The 27,706-nt window shown below is 49.8% G+C and overlaps 1 protein-coding gene and 1 pseudogene across 5 annotated transcripts in view; both read left to right on the top strand.

Moving 5' to 3' along the window:
- The window catches only part of LOC147607764 (Transducin/WD40 repeat-like superfamily protein), a 143,008-nt gene that overhangs the window by 103,693 nt on the left and 11,609 nt on the right, over positions 1-27,706 (top strand). For all 5 annotated transcript variants that reach the window (XR_015264549.1, XM_086789577.1, XM_086789576.1 and 2 more), the window contains 4 exons: positions 15,928-15,980; positions 16,230-16,314; positions 16,581-16,647; positions 16,896-17,006. Coding sequence is in view for 4 of the 5 variants with exons in the window: in XM_086789577.1 (XP_086645703.1) it covers positions 15,928-15,980; positions 16,230-16,314; positions 16,581-16,647; positions 16,896-17,006 (316 nt within the window). In the remaining variant the exon portion in view is untranslated. The remainder of the gene's footprint in view (positions 1-15,927; positions 15,981-16,229; positions 16,315-16,580; positions 16,648-16,895; positions 17,007-27,706) is intronic.
- On the top strand, positions 494-1,773 carry LOC147607765 (uncharacterized; annotated as a pseudogene).

Below are 27,706 nucleotides of genomic sequence, written 5' to 3'. Positions count from 1 at the left end.
CGATAGAGTTGATTGGGGTTTCTTAGAGGGCACTATGCTTCGCCTGGGCTTTGAGCCAGGATGGATCAGAGGGGTGGCGGCTCTGTACTCCACAGCTCGTAGCCAGGTGTTGATTGCAGGAGGACGGGGGCCGAGTTTTGAGTTGACCAGATCAGTCCGACACGGGTGTCCCCTCGCCCCTTTTCTTTTTCTCTTCTTTGCGGAGGCTATGAGCATGTATTTGACGGCAGAGGAGGTTGGTTTGAGAGGACTCCAGCTCCCAGTCCGGGGGGAGGACCTGCTCGATCCTGAGTTTGCAGACGACACGGGCTTATTTTTGCATGGCCAAGAGGCCAATCTTCTTCGGGCAGTCGCTCCAGGTTTTTGGTGCAGCTTCGGGAGCATTGATCAATTGGCGCAAGACAATGGCCTTTTGGATCAGTAGTGCTCCCACTCTGGCATGGAGCCCGGACCCCGGTTTTAGATGGATTCCTCCTGGCACAGCAGCGCGGTATTTGGGATGCCAGATTGGACTAGACTTGTCACCTGAGCGGCAGATTGCCCCGCTTCTTCTGAGCATTCGGAAGAAGCTTTTGTATTGGAGTACAGCTCGACTATCCTTGGCTGGGAGGGTAGTGGTGGCAAATCAGGTGCTGTTAGCGACCATGTGGTACATTACGTCTTGCTGGATCTTCTCGAGCTCTTGCATCAGCCAGGTAGAGAGGCTGATCAGGAACTTTCTTTGGTCTGGGCGGGACGGTCAGCCAGCCCGGGCAAAGGTTGCATGGGCAGTTATTACACTTCCGCTGGCTCAGGGAGGCTTGGGCATTATAGATCCAGTCGATCAGAGTAGAGCCTTATTGGGGAAGCTTATTGTTCGGGGGCTGCTTCTAGGCGTTGAGCCTTGGAAAGAGCTTCTCTTGCAGCGGGTGTAGGCTCGGGCTCCCCCAGCAGGGGGCACTTGGGCACCAGAGATTCGCTGGATCTTCATAGAGATGAGGAGGACAGGCCTCAGTAGAGGATGGGAGGACAGATTTGCTTTGAGTATCCTGAGAGCTTGGGAGCTGCTGAGACCGGGGCTCTCTCAGCGACCTCCTTCTTGTGTTGAGGAGCGGGCCAGACAGCCGCTCATCTGGAGCCCAGCGGTTCGCACAAAGCAGGGTCATATGCTGGGTTCTCGGCCTCGTCTAGCCTGGGGTCCTCTAGCGGGGTCCAGCACGCAGTTTTGGAGACTGGCAGGCCTTCTGCAGTCTCCTAGAGGAGATCCAGGTGGAGAGGCTGAGTCACTTCAGAGGGGGGTTGATTATGAGGGATGATATTCAGGAGGCACTCACAGAGGAGTGGTTCACGCCTTTCGAGCCAGTGGCCCCACAGTGGATGGGCGCCTTTACTCAGTTGGAGATCCTGATTGCTGTCAGAGCTTGCACTGAGGATGGCAGATGCCTCTTCTATGAGATTCAGGATGAGGGCAGACTTCAGAGAGTGGAGGTGGAGTCGCCTTTGGTTGCAGAGTGCACCTTTCAGAGGATAAGGGTAGTGGCCGCCGCTTCTTGGAAGTGGCATATTGACCCCGACCCTGTTGATGTGCTCCCGGATTGGCGCATATGGGCATATGCAGCGCGCCCCTTGGCCCGGTTACAGTGGGACCCTGGGGAGTACGAGTGGCATGATCCTTATGCATCCCTTGAGGCCACAGAGATCACCTTTTTCCAGTATACTGTTCGGCTGGGGAGGCATATTTTGACAGCGAGGAGGATGGTCTCTCCAATTGCAGCGGGGCATTGGCGGCTATAGGGACTCTCACAGGAGTTCTTGGAGGATTTCTGGGCTCGGCTCTGGGCTAGTCGACAGGCCCGCAGGATCTCGACTTTCCAGTGGTTGGTCGCCCACAGGGGCTCAGCAGTTGGCACCTGGCTTCTTTAAAGCGGTCTTCCGGCGGCCTACGTCCGATGCGGCCACCCTATGGAGACACAGAGACATTGCCTTTGGGATTGCCCTCAGGCGCAGCAGATTTGGCTGCGGATGCTGCGTATTCTGGCCCCCCCTCTCTCCAGAGCATATGTTACGTGGGGTGCCGCTGCTTGGTCGACTTCGTCAGGGCTTGCTGTGGGCTATGAGATGGAGCAAGACAGATAGGCCATCAGATTCATTAGGGGCCAGCCTCGATTGGTTCCGGCACCGGATTTCTCGTCCGCCAGTTGGACAAAGGAGAGGGATTTACGATGGGAGCTCCTCAGCAGCCTCACCATCTGGTTCACCTGGAGGGCTCGGTGTTTCTCGGCCTTTGAGGGGAGACTGGAGCCACCAGCAGAGACTGTACGGGGGATTTGGCAGGAGTTGATCCACACCCTGCGAGGACAGTATGACCGTATCCGGGGCGACTCGGACGAGGCGATCTTGCGGCGCCAGGCCTTTCACACCACCTGGCGCAGCGGCCCCTTCTACACCTTACACACGGGATCCCCCCGTTGGCATTACAGGCCACCTGTTTGGCTATCCCCCCCCCCTATTGTATGATTTAGCCCCTCAGTCCTTTGTACTGATGCTTGTATTTTGGAGCACCTAGGGAGAGTCTCCCGGGCCGCCTTGGTGTATTCACTGCTCTGTTTCTCTTATGAGCAGGAGAGATCTTTTGTAGCCCTACGGGCGTTTTTATATAACTAATGAAAGGATCTTTTCTCGGGAAAAAAAATGATTTTTTGTTCATGCCTAAAAATGATCCAAATGGTCTCAAGTGCACCATGAGAACTTTGGAATTACTTGGTAAAGCAGGTGGACTTTATATCAACTTTTCTAAGTCTAAACTGCTTCCGTTGGCTTCTTGTGATTGGCATGCTTGGAATGGCTAGGACAAATTATTCCACCAGATCACTTGGTTAAACATTTAGGATATCCATTGGCATGGTATATGTCTACATAGGATGCCATTCATTGGGTATTGAACAAATTGAAGGCCAAGCTAGCATATTGGAAGCTTTCTACATGGCCTCTACATTTGCGTCTTAGAATTATTCAATCGATCATTATGGCCTATGTGCAATTTTATTTGCCATTGTTGATTTTCGCGAAACGGATATTGATACTTTTATGTCTGATGCCTTGGAATTATTATGGAAAACCAAGCATCATACGAGAATGGTATGTCTTTTGAGACGATCTTTGGTCTACACTCCTAAAATGCATGGTGGATTAAATATACTTGATTTGCATTATCATCTCTTGGCAACAAAGTCCACCATGATTCCTAGTTTTTTTCAACTTCGGCAGCCATGGGCCATAATGGGTGTCGGCATGTGTGCTTCCACCAAGAGTACAGCTTATGGCAATCGGCACATTTCTCACTGGGAAGGAGTGCTTATTAAATTTGAAAGGAAAATTTCGGGATGCCCTTATGCATCTTTCCTTCTTCATGATTGGAAAACTGTCTTCTATTTATTGGCATGGTAGAGATGCGCTGACTGGGAGTTCTTATCGATTGGAAAGCATCCATTGGTCTTCAGTGTTTCCTCGGCCACTTGGAGTACATGAACCATGAAAGGCCTGCTTTTTGGCTCTATTGGAGTTACCATTGTGTTGGATGTCGTCACAGATGAGGGATTTGTGATGACTTTTCCACAAGCCTGTTTGAACACAACTTGGGTTTGCATCACAGGTGAGTGTGGAAAACTATTACTATGTTGTTGCCTTTTGAACCCATCCCACCCTTGGATGATCAGGACAGACTTCGTGATTGGCAACTTGTTGGTCGTACCAGCTCTCTTCGATTAGATGCGATTTCGACAAGTAATGTGTACATATTGTTGCTTCCTTCACCGTGGATTCAGCCTCATGCCGGTACTTTATGGGGCTTGCATAAGAATACTAAATGGTGGAAACAAAGGCTTCGAATAATTTGGGGTTGTATGTTGCCTCTCAAACATCTATTCTTATGGAGATGCCTTGTGGGAATACTTCCAGTTTCTACTTTTCTGGCAAAACGACATATCTCCAGTGATACATGTTGTAGATGTGGACAACATGCAGAGTCTGTTCCTCATCTTCTTTGGCATTGCATAGAGTCTAGGAATTTCTTGAGAGCATTGACTCATAACCTCTGAGGACGTTTTCCATTGTTCAAAGGAGGAAAGCTCTTCTGGATTTTTTGTGTTTTGCCATCTTGCATGCCTGGATTTGAAACTTTCATTATTTGGATGAGATACTGGGTATTATGGACTATTTGCAAGACTAGGAACCGTATTATGTTTCAACAGCGTTCTCTAGATGCTTATGCTTTCTCTCGTGCCAATCTTCGTCAGTCCCTACATGATGTCGACAGATGGAGGCTATTGATATTCTACAGTTTGAAGTCTTTTTTTATTGTTTCTAGCTTTCTTCCTTGGGTGACTTCTCTTTGAAGTACATCCTTCCCATGTATATTGTTTCCTAGTAATAGAACACTGGTTTTTGCAAAAAAAGAAAAGAAAAAAGAAGAGTATGTGTGGAAAGAAAGAAAGAAAATTATATTAATGTCTACGGAAGACCCTAAGGGTCTATGAAATGAAATGATATATTAACGTCTCTAAGAGGCCATAGTGGCCTATGAGACCAACACTGAGAGTACATCTGAAGTTGGTGTCTCATCAAAGAGAACAACTAAATGAGACTAAAAAGTACAATAAACTGATCGTCCTACAGTTATAAGAACAGAACTGTAAGACTCCAAGATGATACGGAGTAGAAAATACTCGAAAATACTGAAAAATGTATATCAGGTAGATCCATGTATGCTGATCAGTTGAAGTGTTGCCCTCTCCTTAGATCAAGTATCTCCGCCATGGGGCTGTCTAGAATGGAGAGGTCGTAGAAGCGATGTAGGCGCCTCCGATGCCGAGCAATAATGGCTCTGATCTGGCGATGGTGAGGATGCCGTCGTCGGGTTCCTGGTGGGCGTGGCCGACGAGCACGACATAAGATAACTGCTCTATCAGTGGTGACTCCCTGGGAGCGTGGTCGGTGCCCTAATGGCCCAATTGAGGAGGTATCAGGAGGTATGTGGGCTGGGTTGCTGGTGCTGGTGCCGAAGAAATCTGTCAAGGTCCTCTGTCTAGGAACATCATGGCTCGGCCTCCTGTCTGCCAAGAGGGTCTCTCTGTGTCTCCTGAGCTCAAGTAGAAACAATCCCAGGCATCTCTGATCCTCAAACTGCATGACCGTGCATAACGGCCCAAAACCCTCTCGGAAGAGGCAGTGATATCTCCCTTGGATCTCATAATAGACTGTACATCGGCAAATGTAGTGTTCCTCTGTCTCTACCTCCTGGTAGCATAGCTGACAAATGCGGTCCTCCAAGATATGATGCACATATTGCCCCGTGATGAAAAATGGTGTGCTTCCGGGTACGATGAGCGAGGGTCGACGAAGCGGTGCTTGAGTGAAGTGCTAGGACACCTAAGGAGGATCCTGGAGGGTTCTGATCAGGCGATGCACGGGCTCGCGGTGCTTAGGACACCCATGCATATATCGTGGAAGATATATATATGTATGATGACGAGAAAATTATTGTAATATGTTATTGGATCTTGTTGCTGACCTGCTGGTCTCAACGGAGAGTCCAGAGTGTAGAAATTTTGAGTTATGATATTTGTAACTAATAATTGTTTTTAAAAGTTAAAGTTTTTAAAGAGGAGTGTGTGCGTATCTGTATTCTAAAGTAAAAGTTAAAAAAGACATTCAATTATGGGTGGGTGAGTACTTGTCTGGCGCAGCTAGTGTGATAGGTCCGGATTTGTCCAATGGCACAACGTATCCCATGTGATAGGTGTACATCCATGTATGCCGTGCGGGTGATAAATTCATTCGGTGAGAACTGTAGAAAATGGCTCTTGTAATGAGCCATTTTCGTGACCAAGGGCTCAAGGGGGCTAGTCCATGTCCTCTCTGTGTCCACTTTGAGAGAGAGAGAGAGAGAGAGAGAGAGAGAGAGAGAGAGAGAAATGAAATGAAATGAAATGTTATATTAACGTCTTCAAAAGGCCATAATGACCTATGAGACCAAAAGTTACATCATGAGAGAGAGAGAGAGAGAGAGAGAGAGAGAGAGAGAGAGAGAGAGAGAGAGAGAGAGAGAAAGATATATTAACGTCTAGGAGAGGCCAAAGTCGGCCTATGAGACAAAAAATAATACAACTATGTTCTTCTGGTCATCGGAAGAAAAGAAACAAAAGAAAAAGTGTGCATGTGTCTGGATACAACTGTGAATCATCATGGATCGGTGGAGCCCATATACAAACAATATAAGGGGGGTGGGGATGTGGATGGAGTGCTAAGGCAAGATGCATCTCTATATGCTGAAGGGGTAGTACAAGCATGCTATGCAGATCTATGTCTAACTCCATCCAGTGCCATAAGAGGGATATAAGATATCATACGTCGCCGATGCTGAGGCTGTGAATGGCATGAACATGTACCCTGAGTCTGAATGAAAGCGAGCTAGCCTCTCTTGTGTCTCCATCTGGTGTCTCATTCGGATAGCTGCTATCTCTCGGTGACGGAGTCGGGGTGCTCTATGTCCAGTCTGTCTAGGTCTCCCCCTGGCTCTCAATTCCTCTGCTCTCTGTGGGGTCACCCCACGTGGTACATCAGCTGGCACTGGCATAGCTCTCTGGAAGAAATCTGTGAGGTGGGACTGTCTCCCACCCCTAGTGGGAGCGGGTGTCTGGAGGAGTCTCTCTCGAGAACTATGAAGCTCTAGTACTAGTCTGCCGAGCTGTCGCTGGTCCGAGGCCTCCATCAACTGATGTAGTGAAGAGTGCTCCTCAAACAATCCTGCATATCTATCTCTGACCCCCTGGTGGGCTCTACATGTACATACAAAGTGATCCTGAGTCTCCACCTCCTCGCGGCACAATCTGCATATCTGCTCAGCTCTAGGAACCCGTGCCGCTCTCCCAGCCTCTAGATGTGATGAGACTCGTAGCTGTCCAATAGCAACGCGAGAGCTGTGTGGCATGTATACATCCATGTACCGCGGTCGATGTATAAACCCATCCCCTGAGATGCTCATAAAGTGGTCTCTGTAATACAGCATCTTCGGTGGTAGTGGGCTCTCTGGTGCTGTCCATGTCTCCTGTATGTAGTGCTGCCATATGTCCTGTCTCATCACTCTGTTCCTCTCATTGAGAGAGAGGTAACCCCGTGGAGCAGACTGATCATACTGAAAAGGTGGCAACCGCTCAATGTCTATACCATGATGTGAGAACCACTGTAGCATCTGTGCATACCAAGATCCAGTGTGTCCAGTCTCGGCTAGCTGTCTGGATGCCTCAAAAGCTCGGCGGGATAATCTCTCCATGGGCATCTCCCTCATCCTGTATATAAAGGAGATCGTCTGGAACAATGCCATAGGTGGTGCAGCAAACTCAGCTCGAACATTGTCATGCGGGACGGATGGTTTGCTGCGTATCATCCTCGAGAGCATCAAGATCTGTGGTCTCTCCAGCTGTACCCATGTGGAGGCTGCAAGCCCTGGTGCCCAAACCGCTGCTGCATACATCAAGGCTGGTGTCACTAATGTATCAAAGAGCCACCCCTTCGTGCGGGGTTCCTGAAAATGTGCCTGATGACATTGACGCTCAAGGCCAGCAAGAGCTGCATACCCCCGGGTCACTTTGTCTCGGACTGCCTGAGCCATGGAGAAGCGTCCAGCTGAGCTAGTAAATGTGATGCCAAGGTAAACATAAGAGCTCACCACCTTGACCCGCCCTCCTACTAATGTGAGAGTAGTGTGGCTCCTGACTGCGGGTGAAGTGTGGAAGATCATAACCTTGGTTTTCCCAAGTTTCAGTGTGAGCCCTTGCTGTGCGCAGAAGTCATCAAGAGCCACAAGGTGTCTTTGAAGCCCAACCTGCGTGTCGGATACCAAGACGATGTCATGAGCATAAAGCACTGCCGCGCAGAGGTGGGCACACTCCACCATTTGCCGTATAGTTGGCACTCGCCCCAGCAAAGGGGAGATCCGGGATCTTCTCCAGGCCCGCCTTCTTGCAGATGTGGGCAAGATCCTGGACGTTCAGTTACTGAGCCGCGGACACTACCAGATTGAGTTCGAGACAGCCCAAAGCGTGGCCCAGGTCCCAGCCATGAGTCCCCTTGACATCAGGGGCGCTCGGGACTTCTTCAGATATTGGCAGCACTTCGACCTAGCAGCGGCCGAGCAGGGAGAGCGCCTATTCCATGTCACAGTTTGCTTTCCTGCGACTTCGTCGCGAGTACCTTCCGCTCCTCTCTAGGATAGGATCATTGGTGGGCTCGGTGCTTGAGACTGGCCCCACAGCGTCTTCAGTGGTGGCTAGAGCTTCCTTCGGTCAGAGTTATGGCTCCTGACATGTCCTCCCTTCCGAAGGTCATTCAGTTACCTAGGATAGGGGGGGGATGGATCGATTAGAGAGTGGAGTTTTCGGGGCTCCTGAACCAGTGTTTTACATGCAGGCAGGTCGGCCACCTGGCCAAGGCCTGCCCTCGCAAGAGACCCCAACCTTCACCGCAGCAGCAGCAGACCTCCGATGGCCCGCCCACAGATGCGGCTCGGCAGGCAGCCTCCGGGACACTTGCTCAGCCCACAAAGACCTCTTATTGGCAGCCTGGACAGGGGCGCCGTAGAGGGAGACAGCCACAGCAGCATGCCCAGAGACCGACGCAGCAGCAGACAGAGCCTCAGCATCATTGGGTTCCAGTGAGGAACAGCTTTGCTCCCCTCCAGGAGGAGACCCCAGCGCTGACTGAGGATCAGGAGATGCCAGCACCCCCCCTTCACCGCCACCTCCACCTTCACCTCCACCTCCACCTCCAGCTCCAGCTCCAGCTCCAGCTCCAGCTCCAGCTCCAGCTCCAGCTCCAGCTCCACCACCACCCCCCCTCCCCCTCCCCCTCCCCCTCCCCGTCCCCCCCTCCCGCCTCGCCGTCTCCTCCCGTTCCCGCTCCCGCATTTCGAGTGTCTCCTTCCCCACCCCCTTCTGCCCCCCCTCCCCCCCCTCCGCTCGCCTCAGCTCCCCGGGAGGCACTGGCAGTGCCCTGGCGCTCACCTGCAGTCCGGCGGGCACTGAGCACTGACCTTGCTCGTGCACCACAGAGGAGACCTACCATGCCGATTCGTGCTTCACGGATATCCTCTATCCGCAGTCGACTGAGTAGTCTCGACACTAGACAGCGCTCGGAGGCTTTCGTCTACTCCTTTACACGCCTTTTTGGAGCGGAGGGCCCCCGTGAGCCAGCACCCATCAGAGTTCATGTGGTGATACCTCCGGTCCGAGGGGAGGAGGCACTTGATTTAGCGGTGGCCTTCTCCTTCCCTCTTTGCGGCAACGAGTTCTACTATCATCGCCAGGCCTCTCAGTGGACGCAGCTTGGTGATAGAGTGACTGGGGAGTTTTTTGAGATCACCGGACCCCGCCATGCTCAAGCAGGAGTACGCCAGCTCAGGAGGCAGGACGGATCGTTAGCCACTGAGCGCGGGGAGATTAGAGCTATTGCCACTAAGTTCTATAGAAACCTGCTTTCAGCGGAGCCAGCCACGGAGGCAGGACGGATCGTTAGCCACTGAGCCCGGGGAGATTAGAGGTATTGCCACTGAGTTCTATAGAAACCTGCTTTCAGCGGAGCCAGCCACGGAGGCACGTGATGCTTGCAGACAGACTGTGTGGGCCCATGTGCAGAGGAGGGTCAAAGATCGTATGCGCGCAGTTTTAGGTGAGCCCCTTTCAGAGGATGAGCTTTATTATGATCCTCAATACTGTCTACATGGTCCTAGCAAAGGCCTTGAGTTTGAGGATCCAGCCCTTCCTTGGGGATTTGATTCATGCTACCCAGACAAGATTTGTCAAGGAGCGCAGTATCCTGGACAACATTTTCACCTTCTGGGAGGCGACAACCCGAGCTAGATTTCTCGGTGAGGACTTGGTCGTTATGCTTCTTGATTTTGAGAAGGCATACGATAGAGTCGATTGGGTTTTCTAGAGGGCACTATGCTTCGCCTGGGTTTTGAGCCAGACTGGATTCGAGGAGTGGCGGCTCTATATTCCACAGCTCGTAGCCAGGTGTTGATGGCAGGAGGACGGGGGGCGAGTTTTGAGTTGACCAGATCAGTCCGTCAGGGATGCCCTCTCGCCCCGTTCCTTTTCTTTTCTTTGCAGAGGCTCTGAGCATGTATCTGACAGCAGAGGAGGTTGGTTTGAGAGGACTCCAGCTTCCAGTCCGGGAGGACCTGCTCGATTCTGAGTTTGTTGATAACACGGGATTGTTTCTGCATGGCCAGGAGGCCAATCTACAGAGGGCAGAGCAATCGCTACAGGTTTTTGGTGTGGCTTTGGGAGCATTGATCAATTGGCGCAAGACTGTGGCTTTTTGGATCAGTAGCGCTCCCGCTCTGGCATGGAGCTCAGACCCGGGTTTTAAATGGACTCCTCCTGGCACAGCAGTGCGGTATCTAGGATGCCAGATTGGACTTGATTTGTCACCTGAGCAGCAGATCGCCCCGCTTCTTCTGAGCATTCGGAAGAAGCTTTTATATTGGAGTACATCTCGGCTATCCTTGGCTGGGAGTGTGTGGGGTGACAAATCAGGTGCTTTTAGCGACTATGTGGTATATCACGTCTTGCTGGATTTTCTCGAGCTCTTGCATCAGCCAGGTACAGAGGCTGATTAGGAACTTTCTTTGGTCTGGGCGGGATGGTCAGCCGGCCCCGGCTAAGGTTGCTTGGGCAGTTATTACTCTTCCGCTGGTCCAGGGGGGCTTGGGCATTATAGATCCAGCTGATCAGAGTAGAGCCTTGTTGGGGAAACTTATTGTTCGGGGGCTGCTTCCAGGCGATGAGCCTTGGAAGGAGCTTCTTTTTCAGTGGCTGCAGGCTAGAGCTCCCCCAGCAGGGGGCACTTGGGCACCAGAGATTCGGTGGATCTTCACAGAGATAAGGAGGACAGGCCTCAGTAGAGGATGGGAGGACAGATTTGCCTTGAGTATCCTGCGAGCTTGGGAGTTGCTGAGACGAGGGCTTTCTCAAAGACCTCCCACTTGCGATGAGGAGCGGGCCAGATAGTCGCTCATCTGGAGCCCCGCGGTACGCGTAGAGCAGGGTCATATGCTGGGTTCTCGGCCTCGTCTAGTCTGGGGACCATTGGCGGTAGGCCCAGCACGCAGTTTTGGAGATTGGCAGGCCTTTTGTAGTCTCCCGGTGGAGATTCAGGCGGAGAGGGTGAGTCACTTTAGAGGAGGGCTGATTATGAGGGATGACATTCAAGAGGCACTCACTGAGGAGTGGTTCACGCCTTTCGAGCCAGCGGCCCCACGGTGGATGGGAGCCTTTACACAGTTGGAGATCCTGATTGGTGTCAGAGCCTGCACTGAGGATGTTAGATGCCTCTACTATGAGATACAGGATGAGGGCAAACTTCACAGAGTGGAGGCGGAGTCGCCTTTGGTTGCAGAGTGCATCTTTCACAGGATATGGGTAGTGGCCGTCGCTTCTCGGAAGTGGCATATTGATCCAGACCCTGCACATGTGGACTCTGATTGGCGCATATGGGCATATGCTGCGTGCCCCTTGGCCCGGCTCCAGTGGGACTCTAGCGAGTACGAGTGGCATGATCCTTATGCGTCCCCCGAGGCCACAGAGATCACCTTTTTTCAGTACACTGTTCGGTTGGGGAGGCATATTTTGACTGCGAGGAGGATGGCCTCTCCAGCTGCAGCGGAGCATTGGCGGCTACAGGGACTCTCAGAGGAGTTCCTGGAGGTTTTTTGGACCAGGCTCTGGGCTAGCAGACAGGCATGCAGGATCTCGGCTTTCCAGTGGCTGGTTGCCCACAGGGGCTCTGCAGTTGGCACCTGGCTTGTCTACAGTGGCCTTCCGCCAGCCTGCGTCCGATGCGGCCATCCATTGGAGACACAGAGACATTGCCTATGGGAGTGTCCACAGGCGCAGCAGATTTGGCCGAGGATGCTGCGCATTTTGGACCCCCTCTCTCCAGAGGGCATGTATACATGGGGAGCCGCTGCTTGGTCAACTTCGTCAGGGCCAGCTCTGGGATACGAGACGGAGCAGGACAGCAAGGCCATCAGATTCATTGGGGGCCAGCCTCGCCTTGTTCCTTCACCGGATTTCTCGACAGCCGGCTGGACACAGGAGAGGGATTTACGATGGGAGCTCCTCAGCAGCCTCACCATATGGTTCACCTGGAGAGCCCGTTGTTTGAGGGCCTTTGAGGGGAGTCTGGAGCCACCAGCAGAGACTGTTCGGGCTATCTGGCAGGAGTTGATTCACACCCTGCGAGGACAGTATGAGCGCATCCGGGGCGACTCGGATCGAGCGATCTTGCGGCGCCAAGCCTTCCACACCACTTGGCGCAGCGGCCCCTTCTATACTCTACACACGGGTACCCCTCGCTGCACTACAGGCCACCTGTTTGGATTTCCCCCCCTCCTATTGTAGTGCCAGCGGGTACCCCGCGTTGGCACTACAGGCCACCTGTTTGGATTTTCCCCCCTCCTATTGTATGATATAGCCTCTCAGTTATTTGTACTTTTCTGCATCTAGGGAGAGTCTCCCTAGCTGCCTTGATTGGATCTCTGCTCTGCCTTCTTATGAGCAGGAGTGGGGTTTTGTAGCCCAATGGGCTTTTTTATAACTAATGAAAGGATCATTTCTCGGGAAAAAAAAAAGAACTGGCCAAATCTGCGTCGGTCTGCGGACTCCATGAGCTGGCGGAGTGAGGGATGTCCACTAAAGATGGTGGTGTATCTCTCTCTAATGACACTTTATGCTCTGCATCTGCATACATAATGTTCCTCACTCTCAACCTCCTCCCGGCATAGTCTGCATATCCTCTCTGCTCTGGGGATCCGTGCTGCCCTACCTACCTCAATCTCAAGCTGGTGTGAGCCACTGTATCATCTGTGAATACCATGATCTCCTATCCCCACTCTTTGCGAGCTGCCTGGACGCCTCAAAAGCTCTATGTGAGAGTCGATCTGATGGCATATCTCTGATCCTCTGTATGAAGCAGATCGTCTGGAAGAGGGCCTCTACTAGCATAGGAGGTGCAGCAAACTCCGTCCGGACAATGTCATGTGGGACGGAAGTGAGAGCATGAGAATCTGAGGCCTCTCTATCTGAGACCATGTGGAGGTGGCGAGCCGAGGTGCCCATACTGCTGGAGCATACATCAAAGCAGGGGTGACTAGTGTGTCAAACAACGACCCCTTCGTGCGGGGCTCTTGGAAGTGTGCCTGGTGACACTCTCTCTCTAGCATGGCCAGAGCTGCATACCCTCGTGTGAGTCTATCCCTGGCTGCCTGTGCCATAGTAAATCTTCGTGGCGGAGTCGTAAATGTAATCCCTAGGTACACATATGAGTCTACCACCTCTACCTGTCCTCCTGCTAGTGTGAAGATGGCCTGTCGTCGAACCGGCCCTGAGGTGTGGAAAATGATGGCCTTGGTTTTCCCAAGGTTCACTGTAAGCCCCCTCTGTGTGCAGAAGTCATCGAGTGCATGGAGATGGTGCTCTAGTCCCATCCGCGACTCAGAGACCATAATAATATCATCTGCATATAGCATAATGTGGATTGTGGTACCTGAGATGTCTACCCTGTCCCCACCACCGTGACCAATGAAGTTAGCCACCTCATCGATGTATAGCCCAAATAGTGTAGGAGAGAGTGGGCATCCTTGCTTCACACCTATGGTGCTAGCAATAACATCAGATAGCCCCCCCGGGGCATCGTATGTGCCCGAAGACCTGCTCATATAAAGCATAGATGCCCCAAACCATCTCTGATGGGATCCCCAATGACTGTAGGCGCTGGAAGAGTCTCTCTCGTGGCACCATGTCAAATGCATTGTGGAAATCCACAAAGCAACAGTATAATCTCTTCTCCCGTGCCCTAGCTTGGTCAATCAGACATCTCAGAGTGAATATATGGTCAATAGTGGAGAAAGCTCGTCAGAAGTCCCTCCTTCTCTGCATATGAGCTCAACTCTGCCTCGAGCACTGTGCCATAAAGTTTGGCCAATGTATGACCAATCATGATAGTCCTGTAGTTGCTGGGGTCTAGCATGTCTCCCGCTTTGTGGAGAGGCACGATGGTCTGCATAGTCCACTCAACTGGTAGGCCCTCCACTGGTGCCCTCTTAAAGAGGTGAGCAACAAAGGATCCCAGTGTGTTAGTTGCATAAATAAGATGCTCACTCTGTATACCTGTGCGATCAGCCGATCTCCCATGCTGTAATCGGCGGATAGCTCTCTCTACCATCGAGGCGGTAAAGAAAGTAGAGGTGGTAGGGCGGGATTCCTGTGGCTGTGGTATGGACGACTGCTGAGGGATATGGTAGAGGCTCTTTGCATATGTGTGCCATGTGTGTGGATCCTCAATCGGGGTACGAGGGCGAGGCTCTCTCATCCCACGCCATGCAGTGGCTGCATCTCTGCTCATGAGTAGGTGGTATATATCCCAGTACTGTGCCTCCTCATATGCACGCCTCTTACGGCGTGTGAGGATCCTCATTTGTGGGCTCTCCTGTCTCTGTGTAATGGTCCCCAGTGCTCTTTGGGCACGGAGGTGTCTATATAGCTCTCTGCACTTATCATCATACCACCGATTCTGGGGCATGCTCCCAAATGTATCTGTGTGTGCAATGTGTGTATGATGGGGGAAGCTGCGGGTGGCGGCTGTATGTAGTAGAGATGACAGCTGGGTGGTGAGTGTGTCTAGAGGTGACAGGGGATCCATTTGGAATAGCCCGTCATATACATGATGCTCATATATGTCTGCCAAGTCATGGGTGAAGTAGAAAGTTGTATGCGATGCCTGTGTGGGCTGTGTGGGTGCTGGTGTGGAGCTCGCCAATGACAGTAAGAGGTACGTGTGATCCACACCAATAGGACAGGGGGGGGGTGGTGAAAGATGTCACTGCCTGTGTGGTCTCCATGGACCCCATGATGTAGTCCACTGTGCTACCCCCCCCTAATCGTGGAAAGCATGTCGGTGCTCCTGAATCCTGCCACTGTCTCATCCCGTTATAAATAACAAGATGGTGTCGCGCTCCCAGCTTAAGTTAGTGATGACCATATGTGGTGATATCCGGCCCCATGTCCTCTGACACCCTGCAAGCTCCCGTGTCCTCCACCTCTAGTGTGTGCATCACCACCTTGGGGTGCTTGAAATCATAAATGTCGCACTCTCGGCTCTGTGTCCGTGCATTGAAGTCCCCCATAAGGAGGACTTCCCCCAAGTTGGAGTAGTGTATGATCTCATCCGAAAGGGCTGCATATGGTGACTCTCCCAATGGCCCTGTGTCCTCTTCCTCGCCTCTACTCTCATCCTCTGCTGTCATGGCATATCTCGATCCTCTAGGAGAGAAGTAGCATAGAGCAATGTATAACACCCTGTCTGCGGAGAGCTGCAGTCTAATCCACATGTATCTAGCCACCTGGTCACGTGCTACCACCTGTAGGCGCTCCTCTAGCTCTCGCTTCTTGAAGAGTACCTCTATACCTCCAGATCCTCTCGATGTGCTCTGCCGTGTGGTCCCCCTGTGTGTAAACTCCCACTGATAGCCCTCTACTTTGGGTAGTCCCCTCTCTGGGCTCTGGTGCGTCTCTGTAAGTAGTATGATGTCCCGTCCCTCCATGACCTCCTCCATCCTCCCAGGATGTGTCCAAAGTGCTTCATTGCAGTTCCAAACTGCTCTGTGTATCTGTGAATCTGGATCCTCCATACCGATGTCCCATAGGCCGCCTGGCGCTAATTGGTGGCCTTGCCATCGATGATGACACGGCCATCACGATAGAATGCTCTCTTGCCCTCTTTCCGGGCGTGTAGGACTCTCGGCATGCGCGCGTGTGCACGAGAGAGAGAGAGAGAGAGAGAGAGAGAGAGAGAGAGAGAGAGAGAGATAACTCATTTTTTTGTCATTAGGATCCATATATTATTTGCTGGGATTTGCGGAATACGAGTAGGATTGTATATAAGTAAGGACATGTTTGTAATAGCAGCTAACACTGTTAAAGTGTTTTGGTGTTTGAATTTTTTGGCAAGCTCTATAAATGTATATGTTTGCCTAGGAGCTCTTACCTATGTGACCAAAAAAAAAAAAAACTGTTGAGATTGAATAACTCAATTCCCAGCATCAACTAAGAAATGATTCAAACGATGTGACTAAAGCTGATGGGATAGTCAAACTGTTTTCAATTATCTTACTTATGCCTACAAAAATGCAGGCTGCAACGCCTGGCAATGGACACTAATCAACGCATATCTTTTGACATTGAGCCTTTTGGACGCCATCTTGGATCTGGTGGCCAGGTGAGCTTGCAAGTATGGAGCATAGTATATCACTAGCATAATAGTCCTCATCACTTAAGAGGGGCTCTATGACCACAAGGATCTACATGATGTTTTCTATCACTAATATGTACTTTAAAAAAAAAGAGGGGCTTGACAGTGGATTATTTTATGCAGAATTTTACTTGATTTTGTTTGATCTACTCACATGTTTATTTGGTCTTATCAACTAAAAGAAAGGTGGCTATTTTCTTCCAGTAAATATCTAGAATGTGTTTTGATGATAGGATGGTTATGTTCGTATATTTGACCTTCAAAGCGGACAAGTTCTGACAAGTTTCCAAGCAGCCGAGGGTAATTTTTTTTCACGACTCTCTTGTGACAATGATAAATGTTAAATTTACTAGCTTTGCAAAGTTTCTTTTTTTTGTGCAGAAAAGAGACTTTTATCAATTATGAATAGACCATACTAAATCACAGATTGAAGCTGGAACAAAAAATCCTCATCCTTGCAAAGCTTTCAAGTAGCAGAATTTTCAAGATATGCTTTCAAGAAGTACTTTTTAAACTTATAACCAACCAACCCTGCCATATTTTTGCAGATACGAGTAATGGATTTTGCTTCCACCCCTCTCTTCCATTAGCAGTGTCAACTTCTGGAGAGCGCAGATATGAAATTTTCGATGAAGAAACTGAACAAAGAGATATCAATGGTGAAACTTTTTGTCTCATTCTTTTGGGCCCTTTTTGGGGCATTCATAAGGCAGAATGAAAGTTGTAGAATAACATATGATTGGGAGAATTCTTGGTAGATCCAATCAGTTATCACAAAGGCATAACCGTGTGCTGCATATATATCCCATATTCCCTTGAACTTATATAACAAAATTAGATAAGTAGGGTCTGCAGTTTAACAGGTGAGCTGGTAAGTATTCATACTCTTGAGCGGAGGGTCTCAAGTTTGAATCCCACTCACCTCAGCTGATGGAGACCCCATCCGTCATTCTTTGCCTACAGGCAAGTTCTGGCTTCTCCCTGCTCCCAATGGGTTGAGATTGGAGAGGTGTAGCATCATCAGTTTATTAGCAGAATCTCTACATGGGAAAAAAAAAGAATAGTAAGATTTTACTGGCTTATATGTAAGTGGTGAAAGCGTAGTGTTGGCTATGAGTAATGATTGCTAGGCATGCACTAGGTAGCATTTGCACATACAGCATGCCAAGAAAGTGAAAGTGCAAATTGGAGACGAGAGGGGATGCAGAGGAAATTGGCAACAGGTCCTTCTATGAGTTAAAAACAGCAGCCATAGGCTAAGTGTACACGCTCAGAACCCTCATAAGAGGCAAAAGAAACGGTGAGGGTGGTTCCCTCCATGGGTGGCCACTCTCGTAGGGAAACTACCTCATACAAAAAGAAGAGAGGGGGAGGGGGTCTAGCCACCCTGGCTGCCCACTCCTACCACCACCTTGGCCCTTCACTTTTGGACCGGACAAAAGTGCCAGCTGCCTTGTTCACTGTGGTGTACACCGCCCTAGTCCAGGCATGCCGGGCAAAGAGGTGTGTTACAGGTACGCTAAAAATTGGGTGATCCTGCTGGGGAACTCATGTGTCAGGAGTTCTTTTTGAGTCCATGATAGTATAGTGCCTGCATGCCCAATACACATTCTCATGCTAGTACAGCCAGTCCAATCAAGAGTCCTTTGTCTGTACGTTGCTACAGTTGTAGGAAGTTCAATTTCGTACCATCCCGAACCCCTCATCCACCTCTACCCATGGCTATTGCCAACCTTGGTAACCCTAATTTTGGCAACAACCAAGGTAACCAAGGGGGAAACCCGGGCAACAACCAAGGAAACCCCCAACCAGAACCACTATCCACAGTGTTGGGCCGGGTCAATGTCAAACTTTTCATTTTCAAAGGCTCTGCTTCAGAAGATGTGGATGACCATGTGCAGCGTTTTCTCTCTGTGTAGGAGCAGAGGCTTGGACAGGGAAGATGTGTATGTGGTTCTCTTTCCATTCACACTTGAAAGTTCAGCAGATAAGTGGTTCAGCCAATTTTCAGCTGATCATTTTGCAGACTGGGCCACTTTGAGGGACACCTTTGTCCAAACCTTTCGGCCCGTTAACTACGAGGACCACATTCTCCAAGAACTGAGAACTTTACAATTACGTCATGGAGAAACAGTATCTGAACTCATGACACGAACCACAGTGTCGGTGGCCTGTTTGCCGGCATACCCTGGTGATTTCATGGTGCGACAATGGGTGTTGCAAGCCTTGCCTCGGACCACCCAGCAAAAGGTCCGGGAGTGTAAAGCCGGCCACCACCTTGCTGGAGTTTCAAGAGCTAGCTTCCCAGCTAGAGAATGCAATGCAAATGTTTCAAGGCTCAACCTCACTGGAAGATCCGGCTATGCTCAAAAGGGAGCTGGAAGCTTTGAAGCTTCAAAAGACACAAGGAGAGGACGACACATTGGCTCAGCTGAAGAGGGAGATTGAAGCATTAAAAGGCCAGCAAAAAGGAAAGCAAGGAGGGCAGCTAAAGCAATGGGGAGAGCAGGTGGGACAGGGATAAGCTGTGGAAGGTATGATGGTGGTGGGGCGGGGTTGTGTGGATAGGAAGGAGTGGCAAGTGCATAGCTATGCGTTGAAAGAGTAGTAGATTGGTGGTACACTGATGGTGTTGAAGGAGCATAAGTTGTGGTGTGGTGAACAATGGCTTGGGCAGGTGCAAGTTGCTATTGTTGTCGGTGAAGTTGGCAGACACCTTTGAGATATAGCAGTCCTTGTCTTCCTAACCACTTTTGGCACAGAAGGTGCAATATCTTCTTTTGGAACGTTCTTGTGGAGTATGGCATGGCGTTTGGCAAATGGCACACCATAGCCCCTACACCAGCTGCTCGTCCTCCACGACCACCTTGTCTACCAGCTCCCCGTAATCGTCCAATTCTCTGTTACAGGTGTGGGGAGTATGGCCATTACCAAAGCTGTTGTTGCCTTCCAAAAAGGTACACCTCCTTGCCGACACTGTCCAGAGCACAAGAATCACTATACCCGTGACTGCCCCAAACAATGGGCATCAACCTCCACTGACTTCACGTTTCCAACCCCACCTGCTGCCGATCTAATCTCAGTAGAAAATGAAGCACCAAACACCCTCTCCATCCCATCCTCTTCCTTGGGTATAACCCCTTCACCACTCTCCTCAACACGACCTCAGCACCTCACCACTGCAGCTGTCATCCATGCTGAATCCAAGGCCATGGGGGGCATCGAACCATTAGTCGAAGAGCAAGGGGAAACCACTTCGCCTGCTCATCCTAACTTGGTGGAGCATGCATTTTTGGAAGCCTTCAAAGAGTTACAAGATGCTTCCCCAATGGTAGATACACCTGCGCCAAGTGTCCCACTTCTGCCCGGCACGACTACATCAACTTTCTCCACAAGGACTCTTCTTTAAGAAACTCAAGCTGGGGCGTCAATCTACCAATTGTTGGGCATCAGCCATATTGCTAGGTAGGCAGCAACTGGGATCACTTCTCCACCAAATGGAAAGAGAGGCCTCAGTGGAATCTCCTAGTGGTGGGCAAAGACAAGACAAAGGTAAGGAGATCACAAGGTGCATGGGAGTTGGTTCATCCAGTGCCTATCTTACAGATTACCAAAGTCCTTGGCTCCTTGTGCAAATTAATGGCACCCCTCTGCCTGGTGCAACAGTACATGGTGGATCTGATGTCAACTTGATGCATGAATCTACACTCCATGCAGTGGGACTTCAGATCACTCGTCCAGCCAACTTTTGTGTCCGCATGGCGGACTAGCGTGAAGTGAGACCCCTTGGGTTGGTGGAAGGAGTCACAATACAAATTCAGAATACCACCTTCTTACTTGATTTTGTGGTTATCAGGCTTCGAACTGTCAAAGGTTCTTACTCCTTACTCATTGGCATACCTTGGTTAAGAGGTGCAGGTTGATGAGGGATTGGAGTTGGTGGAGGGGGAGAAGGATGCGGAGAAGGATGAGGAGGATGTATCCTTTGCCTGGTAGGATGACTTCGTCTTGAGCAGCAGGGAGACTCTTCCACTATCACTTGCTTTGCTAAGCAAGGAGTACTTCTTTACAATGCCGTCGACAATGTCTTGAGGGATCATCTTGCAAGGTGCAATTTGCCCCCACATCTTGGAGAGATGTGCAAGAAGCCTAGTGGCACTACTAGTGTAGACCTTGCCACAATACTTGCAAGTCCACTTCCATGTCCCCGACTCCCCTCGTTCTTCTTATGGGTAATGGCATGCAAAGTAAAGGCTTCATGCTTTTCTCTCATGGTGAAAGAGGAGAGAAGGGTCTCGGGAGAAGGAAAGGGCGAGGGAGGGAGAGGCTTGAGGAAGAGGGAGATGCTTGAGAGAGCCTAGAGGGGAGAGAGGCTTGAGCCTTGAAGGAGAGCTCAAGGGAGAGAATTGATCTTGAGCAATGAGCACTTGTGAGGATAGGCCTATAAAGGACTGGATTCCGTTTACAGATAGGCCCGTAAAGGTTAAAAACTAGATTTTTTGCAACATTCCGAATGGGCCGGATAACCGAGAACATTCAGTTTTCTTTCATTTTTTCAAGTGGATAGGTTTGTTGCATATCTGGTTAACTAGGAATGCCCTCATATTTGATGCAAAAGTGGGTATTACAGTTCACATAGGTTGTATAAAATGGCTACTATTGTGACAAGTCTCTTCCTTGCGGTCAGCTCATTTGGTGGAGAATGACACGGCTATATATTGGATGAGGGTACTCCGAGCTACACCTATGGTTCGGAGAATTAGTGAGGGAAAGCTAGTACATCACATGGCGGCCATGTGGCCTTTGTAAAGTAATTTTTGGTAATATATCTTCTATTATGAAAGAAAAAGCACTTGTGAGGATGGGATTGGGGGAGGGGCTATTATATAGGATGCATCATGCATTATGCAAGCAAAGTCAAGTAAAGGGCCAGCTAAAGCCTAAAACAGTCCCCAAAATGCCCAAGAAACGGCGAGAGAAACGGTTTTAAAAAACGGCCAAAAAAACGGTTTTAAAAAATGTCCAAAAAAACGGGAGAGAAAAATGGTTTTAAAAAAATGGTCGGTTGGATTCGACTGAACGGCCACGATACTGCCCGAACCGAATTGAACCAAACGAATCAACCGGCTGGGCGGTGCGTGTATCGGGTGTGCCATTGTGCGAGTGAGCTATGCGTGCACCCCATAGCTCACGTTCGTCCTAGCTTGTGACAACTCTTGAGGGCATATTGCCCTAGAGGGGACCTGTGCTCATTGTGGTGTACACCGCCCTAGTCCAGGCGTGCCGGGCAAAGAGGTGTACGGGGGGCGGGGCCCCGGGGGGGGGGGGGGGGGGGGGGTGAGGAGGTTGTGCACATCGGCGGCCTGTAAAAATGATCTTGCCAGCCCGATCAAAGAGAAAGTGGCCGTGGCACCATGAGCGCAAGTAGGCCTCACACCATCTACACATGCAATGTGAGCCACCCTAAAGCTTCCCCCCCTTGGCCGTGGAGGGTATGAATGATGTCAATCCAAGTGGAAGAGATGAACTTAGCTTGGGAGTGGTGGGAGAGAGTGCCCTCAACAGCCTCGCTACAACGGGCCGGCCATATATGTTGTACATCTATGCTATTGATGATCTCCCATCTCTGACTAGTCCACAGAGACCAGGGCTCAGATGGTCAATCAGGAGTGGGTATTGTATCACTCCTCTAGTAAGAGAGTTGAAGAGCCTGTCATATTGTTGCCTCCTCGTAGGGAAGAGTGGGGCCAGCCTGTGTCATGCAAGCTATTTCCCCCTAAGTGATGGTATGTGGTGTGGATTCTCCTTCAACCGTCACGTTAGAGGCAAAGGATCCTCTGCCAAACCTGTTGCGCTTTGTCCATAAGGCAGTGCCATTGCGACTCCGTGGGATGGATGCAACGCACACACTATGCCGGCCTTCCTTTGATGGCCAACCAAGTGCCTATGGCAAGGGTGTAGTGGACTAATGGCTAGAGGAAAAGTGTGATCTTCCTTGGCTGATGTTGTCCTAGAGGCGCTTCCAAAACTCTTCAAAGAAGCAAGAAGAGATAACTTTTGGGAGGCCCAATGGGCTGCGGCTGCTGCCGGGGTACCACTGATCTAATGCATGTGGATCCTGCAACCCATCCTCGCCGTGTAATGGAAAAAGGGGTGGTCGGGCTCTCCTAGCTAAAAGGGTCTTGCCACTCCCACTCGTTTGGGTCCCACTGGACACATGTCAGAGGTCGGCACTCCCAGAGCCGAAGTTGCCAAGATTTGTTGTGGGCCACCTTGGTTGGAGGACGGTCAATGTGCCACTGGTGATCATGGAAACCAATAATCCTCACCCACTAAGAGATCCAGTGCTGAAATCCTTAGTAGAGGAGACGGTGAGCTACTAAAAAAATTAGTCCGTGCCCATGTCTGAACTGAGGACTACCGGGGGGATATCATGGTGAGTGGAGCCTAACCACACTGGGGGGAAAGAATCCTTTAAAGGGGTTTGTCAATTACGGGGAATGGCTAAGTCGATGGCGAGGATGATCTGCTCTCGGCCCTGGGTCCCAACGACGCTTATGTCTTGTGTCTCTGGGTGGAGCATCTTGAAGTTGGCCCACTCTCCCAAAGACTGAGTGAATCGTGTGCTAAAGGGCCCCCACGCAATGTGAGAGCGAGTACCCAAGTGGTGGCCACGAGGCATGTCGAAGAGGGGGTTCCAAATCAACGGCTGGTGGAGTCTCTCCTCATCAGAAGTGACCCCATCTCTTGGTGGACCCTGGTGTGGTGGATCTTCATGGATGCCCACACTTGTGGTGTCGGCTTCTCCTTCAACCAATTTGATGACAGCTTGGGGTCCAGCCCTCACCCAGTTGCTATAGAGATGGGGTGCGGGATGAAATCCGAGTGTATAGGAAAGCCTTCGAGGGCTCACTGCCTGGCTGAAGGCCTTGAACAACCAGCTTGCCTAGAAGGTCTCTACTCTAAATAGTTGGATCAATGATGCCCTCCTGCTTATCATCAAATGCCACTACGAGTACTACATTCAAAGCAAGCAAGATTTTAACACCATTGGTGGTTGAGGGCGAGGGTGGAGGGGTTGGTAGCCATCGTAGAGGCTTGTTGCTTTTCTTTTTCCGCGTGCCAGTTGGAACAATCCTTCTTTGCATGTCCCTTGTGGTGGCAGAAAAAACAACGGTTCTCTTTGAAGTACGGCTCCTTCTCATCTGACTCTAGGAATCCTCCAGTTAGGCCCTCCTTGATCGTTTCTTTAGATGTTGAAACCGATCCCGTCAAGTGGGAAGACTCCGTTGGACACCGACACGCGTAATAGCACAACTTTAAAACCACAATTTGAAATGGACAACTTAATACAACTTGAAATTGAAATGAAATGAAATGGAAAGATGGACACCAGCACTGTGGCCGGAACGGGCCGACCCCCCACCCTCAATATATGATATATTTATTGGGAGTATTTAACAAATACAATGCTCCATGGGTTCCAAGAACCAGATGATGTCCATGTACATATGAATACAGTACCAAACAAATAGGCTCGAAGTCGACGTTCGAAGTAGATGCTCGAAGCAAAACGACCACTAGTGTGGTCCAGTCTCTACGGTCCTGTGCTTTCACTGGACTCCGCGGAGAGCGCCTCACTGGTGTTCTGAGACCACGCACAAACAGGCAAAATCGTACTAACACCTGGCTCTCCCGATCTCAGCACCTTTGGACCGAGGTTCTCCACCGAGCTTGGACTACCCGGCACCGAACGGGTGTTTCCGTGGGGGGATGAATCCCTTATCAGATTTAACACAAAGTACTGTATTTAAATCTGAAAATTCACTTACTTGTGGATGGCAGAGGAAGTCCAATACCCATGTGTGCAGTTACTTGAGAGAAACAGCGAGGCACAGCAGCCTGTCAAGGAGGTTGAGGAAGGTAGCTTTCTGTGAGAGGCGTAACCACCTGGCTACAGGAGCAAGGTCGCCTACAGGTGAGGGTGCACGCTGCTGGAGAATCAGTACAACCTGCTGGTGATGGTTACGCAGCTGGCTGCTGAAGTATGCTGCGCAGCAACCAGTAGTGCAGAAAGTTCAGCCACGTCTATAGGCCTCAGCCGCCTGGTTGTGTGCAGCCGTAAGCTGTTAAAGGTGAAGTGGGCGCAGCCTGAGAGAAACAGCCGCTTGGATGCTGCCTGTTTTGGCCGCCTGCAGCAAGTAAACAGTCACCTTGTAAGAGAATTGATGCAGCCGCCAAAACCAGTACAACCACCTGCAGGAGAGCAGGTGGTGGAAGCGCCTGTAGCAAACAGGCGCAGCCTATTGGACCAGCGTGAAACAGCCGTTTTCAAGGCTGAAGAAACAGCCGCCTATGGTGTAGGTGTAGTCGACTGGATGCAACCGGACGAGGAAAAGCAGCCTTTGAATTTGCTCAGCCGTCAGCAACAAGCGATGAAGCGCAACACAACCAAGGGTGACGGAGGCGCACCAATTGTCCCTTCAAAGGTGGTCGTGGAGCTTTTTTTATTAAGGATGGAGGAGGAGTAAACAAAATGTGCTGGCTGGCTCCCCACGCTTGCATGTGGGCGGCCAGCTCTTTGGGAGTGTGGGTAGGTGACCATGCACCCACCCCCACACACTCACTTAAGTGGGGCTCCCCACCTTGGCCCCTAAGTGGGTGCCCAAAGGGGGTGCCCACTTTTAAGTGAGTGAACAAATGACCTTATACAACAAAGGTTAAAATATGAAATATTAAAACAACATGTGCAATATACTTACCACCTGTTCGCATGCACCAAAACTCGTCAGAAGACAGAGCAGACTTCACGACTCACTGGCAGGCGTCTCCGCTCAGTAAGTAACACGTCAAGCAGGCAAACACAAAAATACAAGTCATTCGAAAACAGTTTCAAACATGCAGAATATGAGTGCATGTGCAAATAGTAACATGGACAAATCTCCCGTTCATGGAACAAGTACAAAATATCTGTCGGCACAAAAATGGCACGACGTAAAACATAAAAACCTGGTCTTCCTATGGAGTGACAGTCCCATAGGTAAGACACAGTTCCAGGCACGAGTCTCCCTATGGTGTGACAGTCCCGTAGGCAAGACACGGCACGAATACTGGCTCTTCCATGGCGTGACAATCCCATGGGTCGAACACAGTCCAGGTCATACACGGGTGGCACCAGTCTGGCTCCCGTTCGTACGATACTATCTTGCTAACACACGGGTGGCACCAGTCTGGCTCCCGTCCATGTCAGCAAAATACTGGCCTCTTCACATGAGACAGTGGCCTGGCCTCAAGTGAACGAGACAAAATCTGGAGATGGACCAAATGGTCGTCCAAACATCCCCCCGGGCTAATCTCCTCAAGCTCATCAATCTCTGGCGGATCTTCTGTGACAGGCTCATCATCAGGATGTGGCCCCACATATTTCGGAAATAGACTCACATGAAAAGCATTGTGAATCTTCCAATGACTAGGTAAAGCAAGCCTGTAGGACACTTCATTGATCTTCTGAATCACGTTGAAGGGTCCATAATAGCGAGGAGAAAGCTTAGGATATGATCCTTCTCATCCTGGCCTCTTCCGAAGCCTAGCCTTCTCAAATTTCAGCAAAACCCAATCACCTTCTTTGACTTCCATGTCCCTTCTATGCTTGTCAGCATCCATTTTATGCTTATCCTGAGATCTTGCAATGGCTGTCCGTACCTAACCAAAGGCTACATCAAAGTCACGAACGTATTCATCAGCTGCAAAAATCTCATCCTTTGTACGAAGGATGGGTGGCAATACCACTCTGCCATAAGTAATCTCAAACGGAGCCTTTCCCGTGGAGGCATGGATCGTATTGTTGTAGGCAAACTCAACAAGTGGAAGATACTTCTCCCATGCAGTCTTTTGATCTGCCACATAACACTTCAATAAATCCAACACGGCTGAATTTGCAGCTTCACTTTGGCCATCCGTTTGGGGATGAGAAGCTGGTGAAAACTCAAGTTAGTACCCATATTATCAAATAAAGCCCTCCAAAAGTGGCTTGTAGTCGTGGGATCTCTATCCCCAACAATGGATTTAGGGATACCATGATGCTTGAAAATATTAGCAAGAAAAAACTTTACCATATGATCAGCTTTAATGGTTTTCTTGACGGGCAAGAAATGAGCTTGCTTGCTAAACCTGTCCACAATGGTCCAAATAGCATCATTCCCATGCTGGGATCTAGGCAAATCCATAATAAAATCCATAGCATCACATTCAACTACGAATGACTTGTGCAAGTCAGGAACAATCAATACTGGACCACATATAATAGCATGCTTGAGCTGCAAGAAAGCATCCTGTTCCTTTGAAGTCCATTTGAAAGCAGTTTTCTTCTTCGTGAGATCATGTAGAGGAGTGGCAATCATAGCAAAATGCCTTATGAAATGCCTATAATACGAACATAATCCCAGAAAACTACGTACTTGATGTACGTTTTGCAATTCGGGCCAATTCCGAATGGTCTCTATCTATGCAGGATCCATTGTTACTCCTTCTCTGGATACAATATGACCCAGATAATGAATCTCTGAAAGGAAAAACTCACTTTTCTTGGCATTAATGAATAGTTTATGCCGCCGCAACTCTTCGAACACTGTGACCAAATGAGTTCTGTGTTCCTGCTCATTCTTGGAGAAAACCAAGATATCATCAAAGAATACTGCTGTAAATTTGCGATGGGGTCGGAATATCCTATCCATCATACGATTAAACGTAGCAGGAGCATTGGTGAGACCAAAAGGCATTACCAAAAATTCATATAATCCGAAGGTTTTCCTGAAAGCAGTTTTATGGACATCTTGTGGAACCACTCTTATTTGGTGATAACCACTCTTCAAATCAAGTCGGCTAAAGCAAGCCGAACCATCAAGCTTATCCAAAATATCATCAATTCGCGGAATTGGGAATCTGTTCTTGATGGTAAGCTTGTTTAAAGCTCTATAGTCCACACACATGCGGAATGAACCGTCCTTCTTTTGAACAAGAAGTACAGGAGAGCAATAAGGTGAGGAACTGGGCTGAACTAAACCTTTCTCTAAAAGCTTGTTTACCTGCTTCATGATTTCTTCTTGTTGTGCAGCACTCACTCAGTATGCGGGTTTGTTGGGTGGAGAACTACCTGGCACAAGATCTATGCGGTGATCTTCGGGCCTTTGGGGAGGTAATTCTCTTGGCAAAGTATCAGCAAAAAGGTCATTGAATGCATTAAGAAAATTCAGCCTATCATTAGACATAGTATCCACATTTTGATGATTTGGCACAAGGCTATCACGAACAAAAACCAAGTACGCAGAAAGACTCTTTTTGATTGCTTTATTAATTTGAA

Source organism: Cibotium barometz, chromosome 54 (genome assembly GCF_041138505.1).
Source record: "Cibotium barometz isolate CiBa-2024 chromosome 54, ASM4113850v1, whole genome shotgun sequence".
Lineage (NCBI taxonomy): Eukaryota > Viridiplantae > Streptophyta > Polypodiopsida > Cyatheales > Cibotiaceae > Cibotium > Cibotium barometz.
The sequence above is the reverse complement of the archived record's forward strand: the minus strand, read 5'-3'. Positions and strand labels throughout refer to the sequence as shown.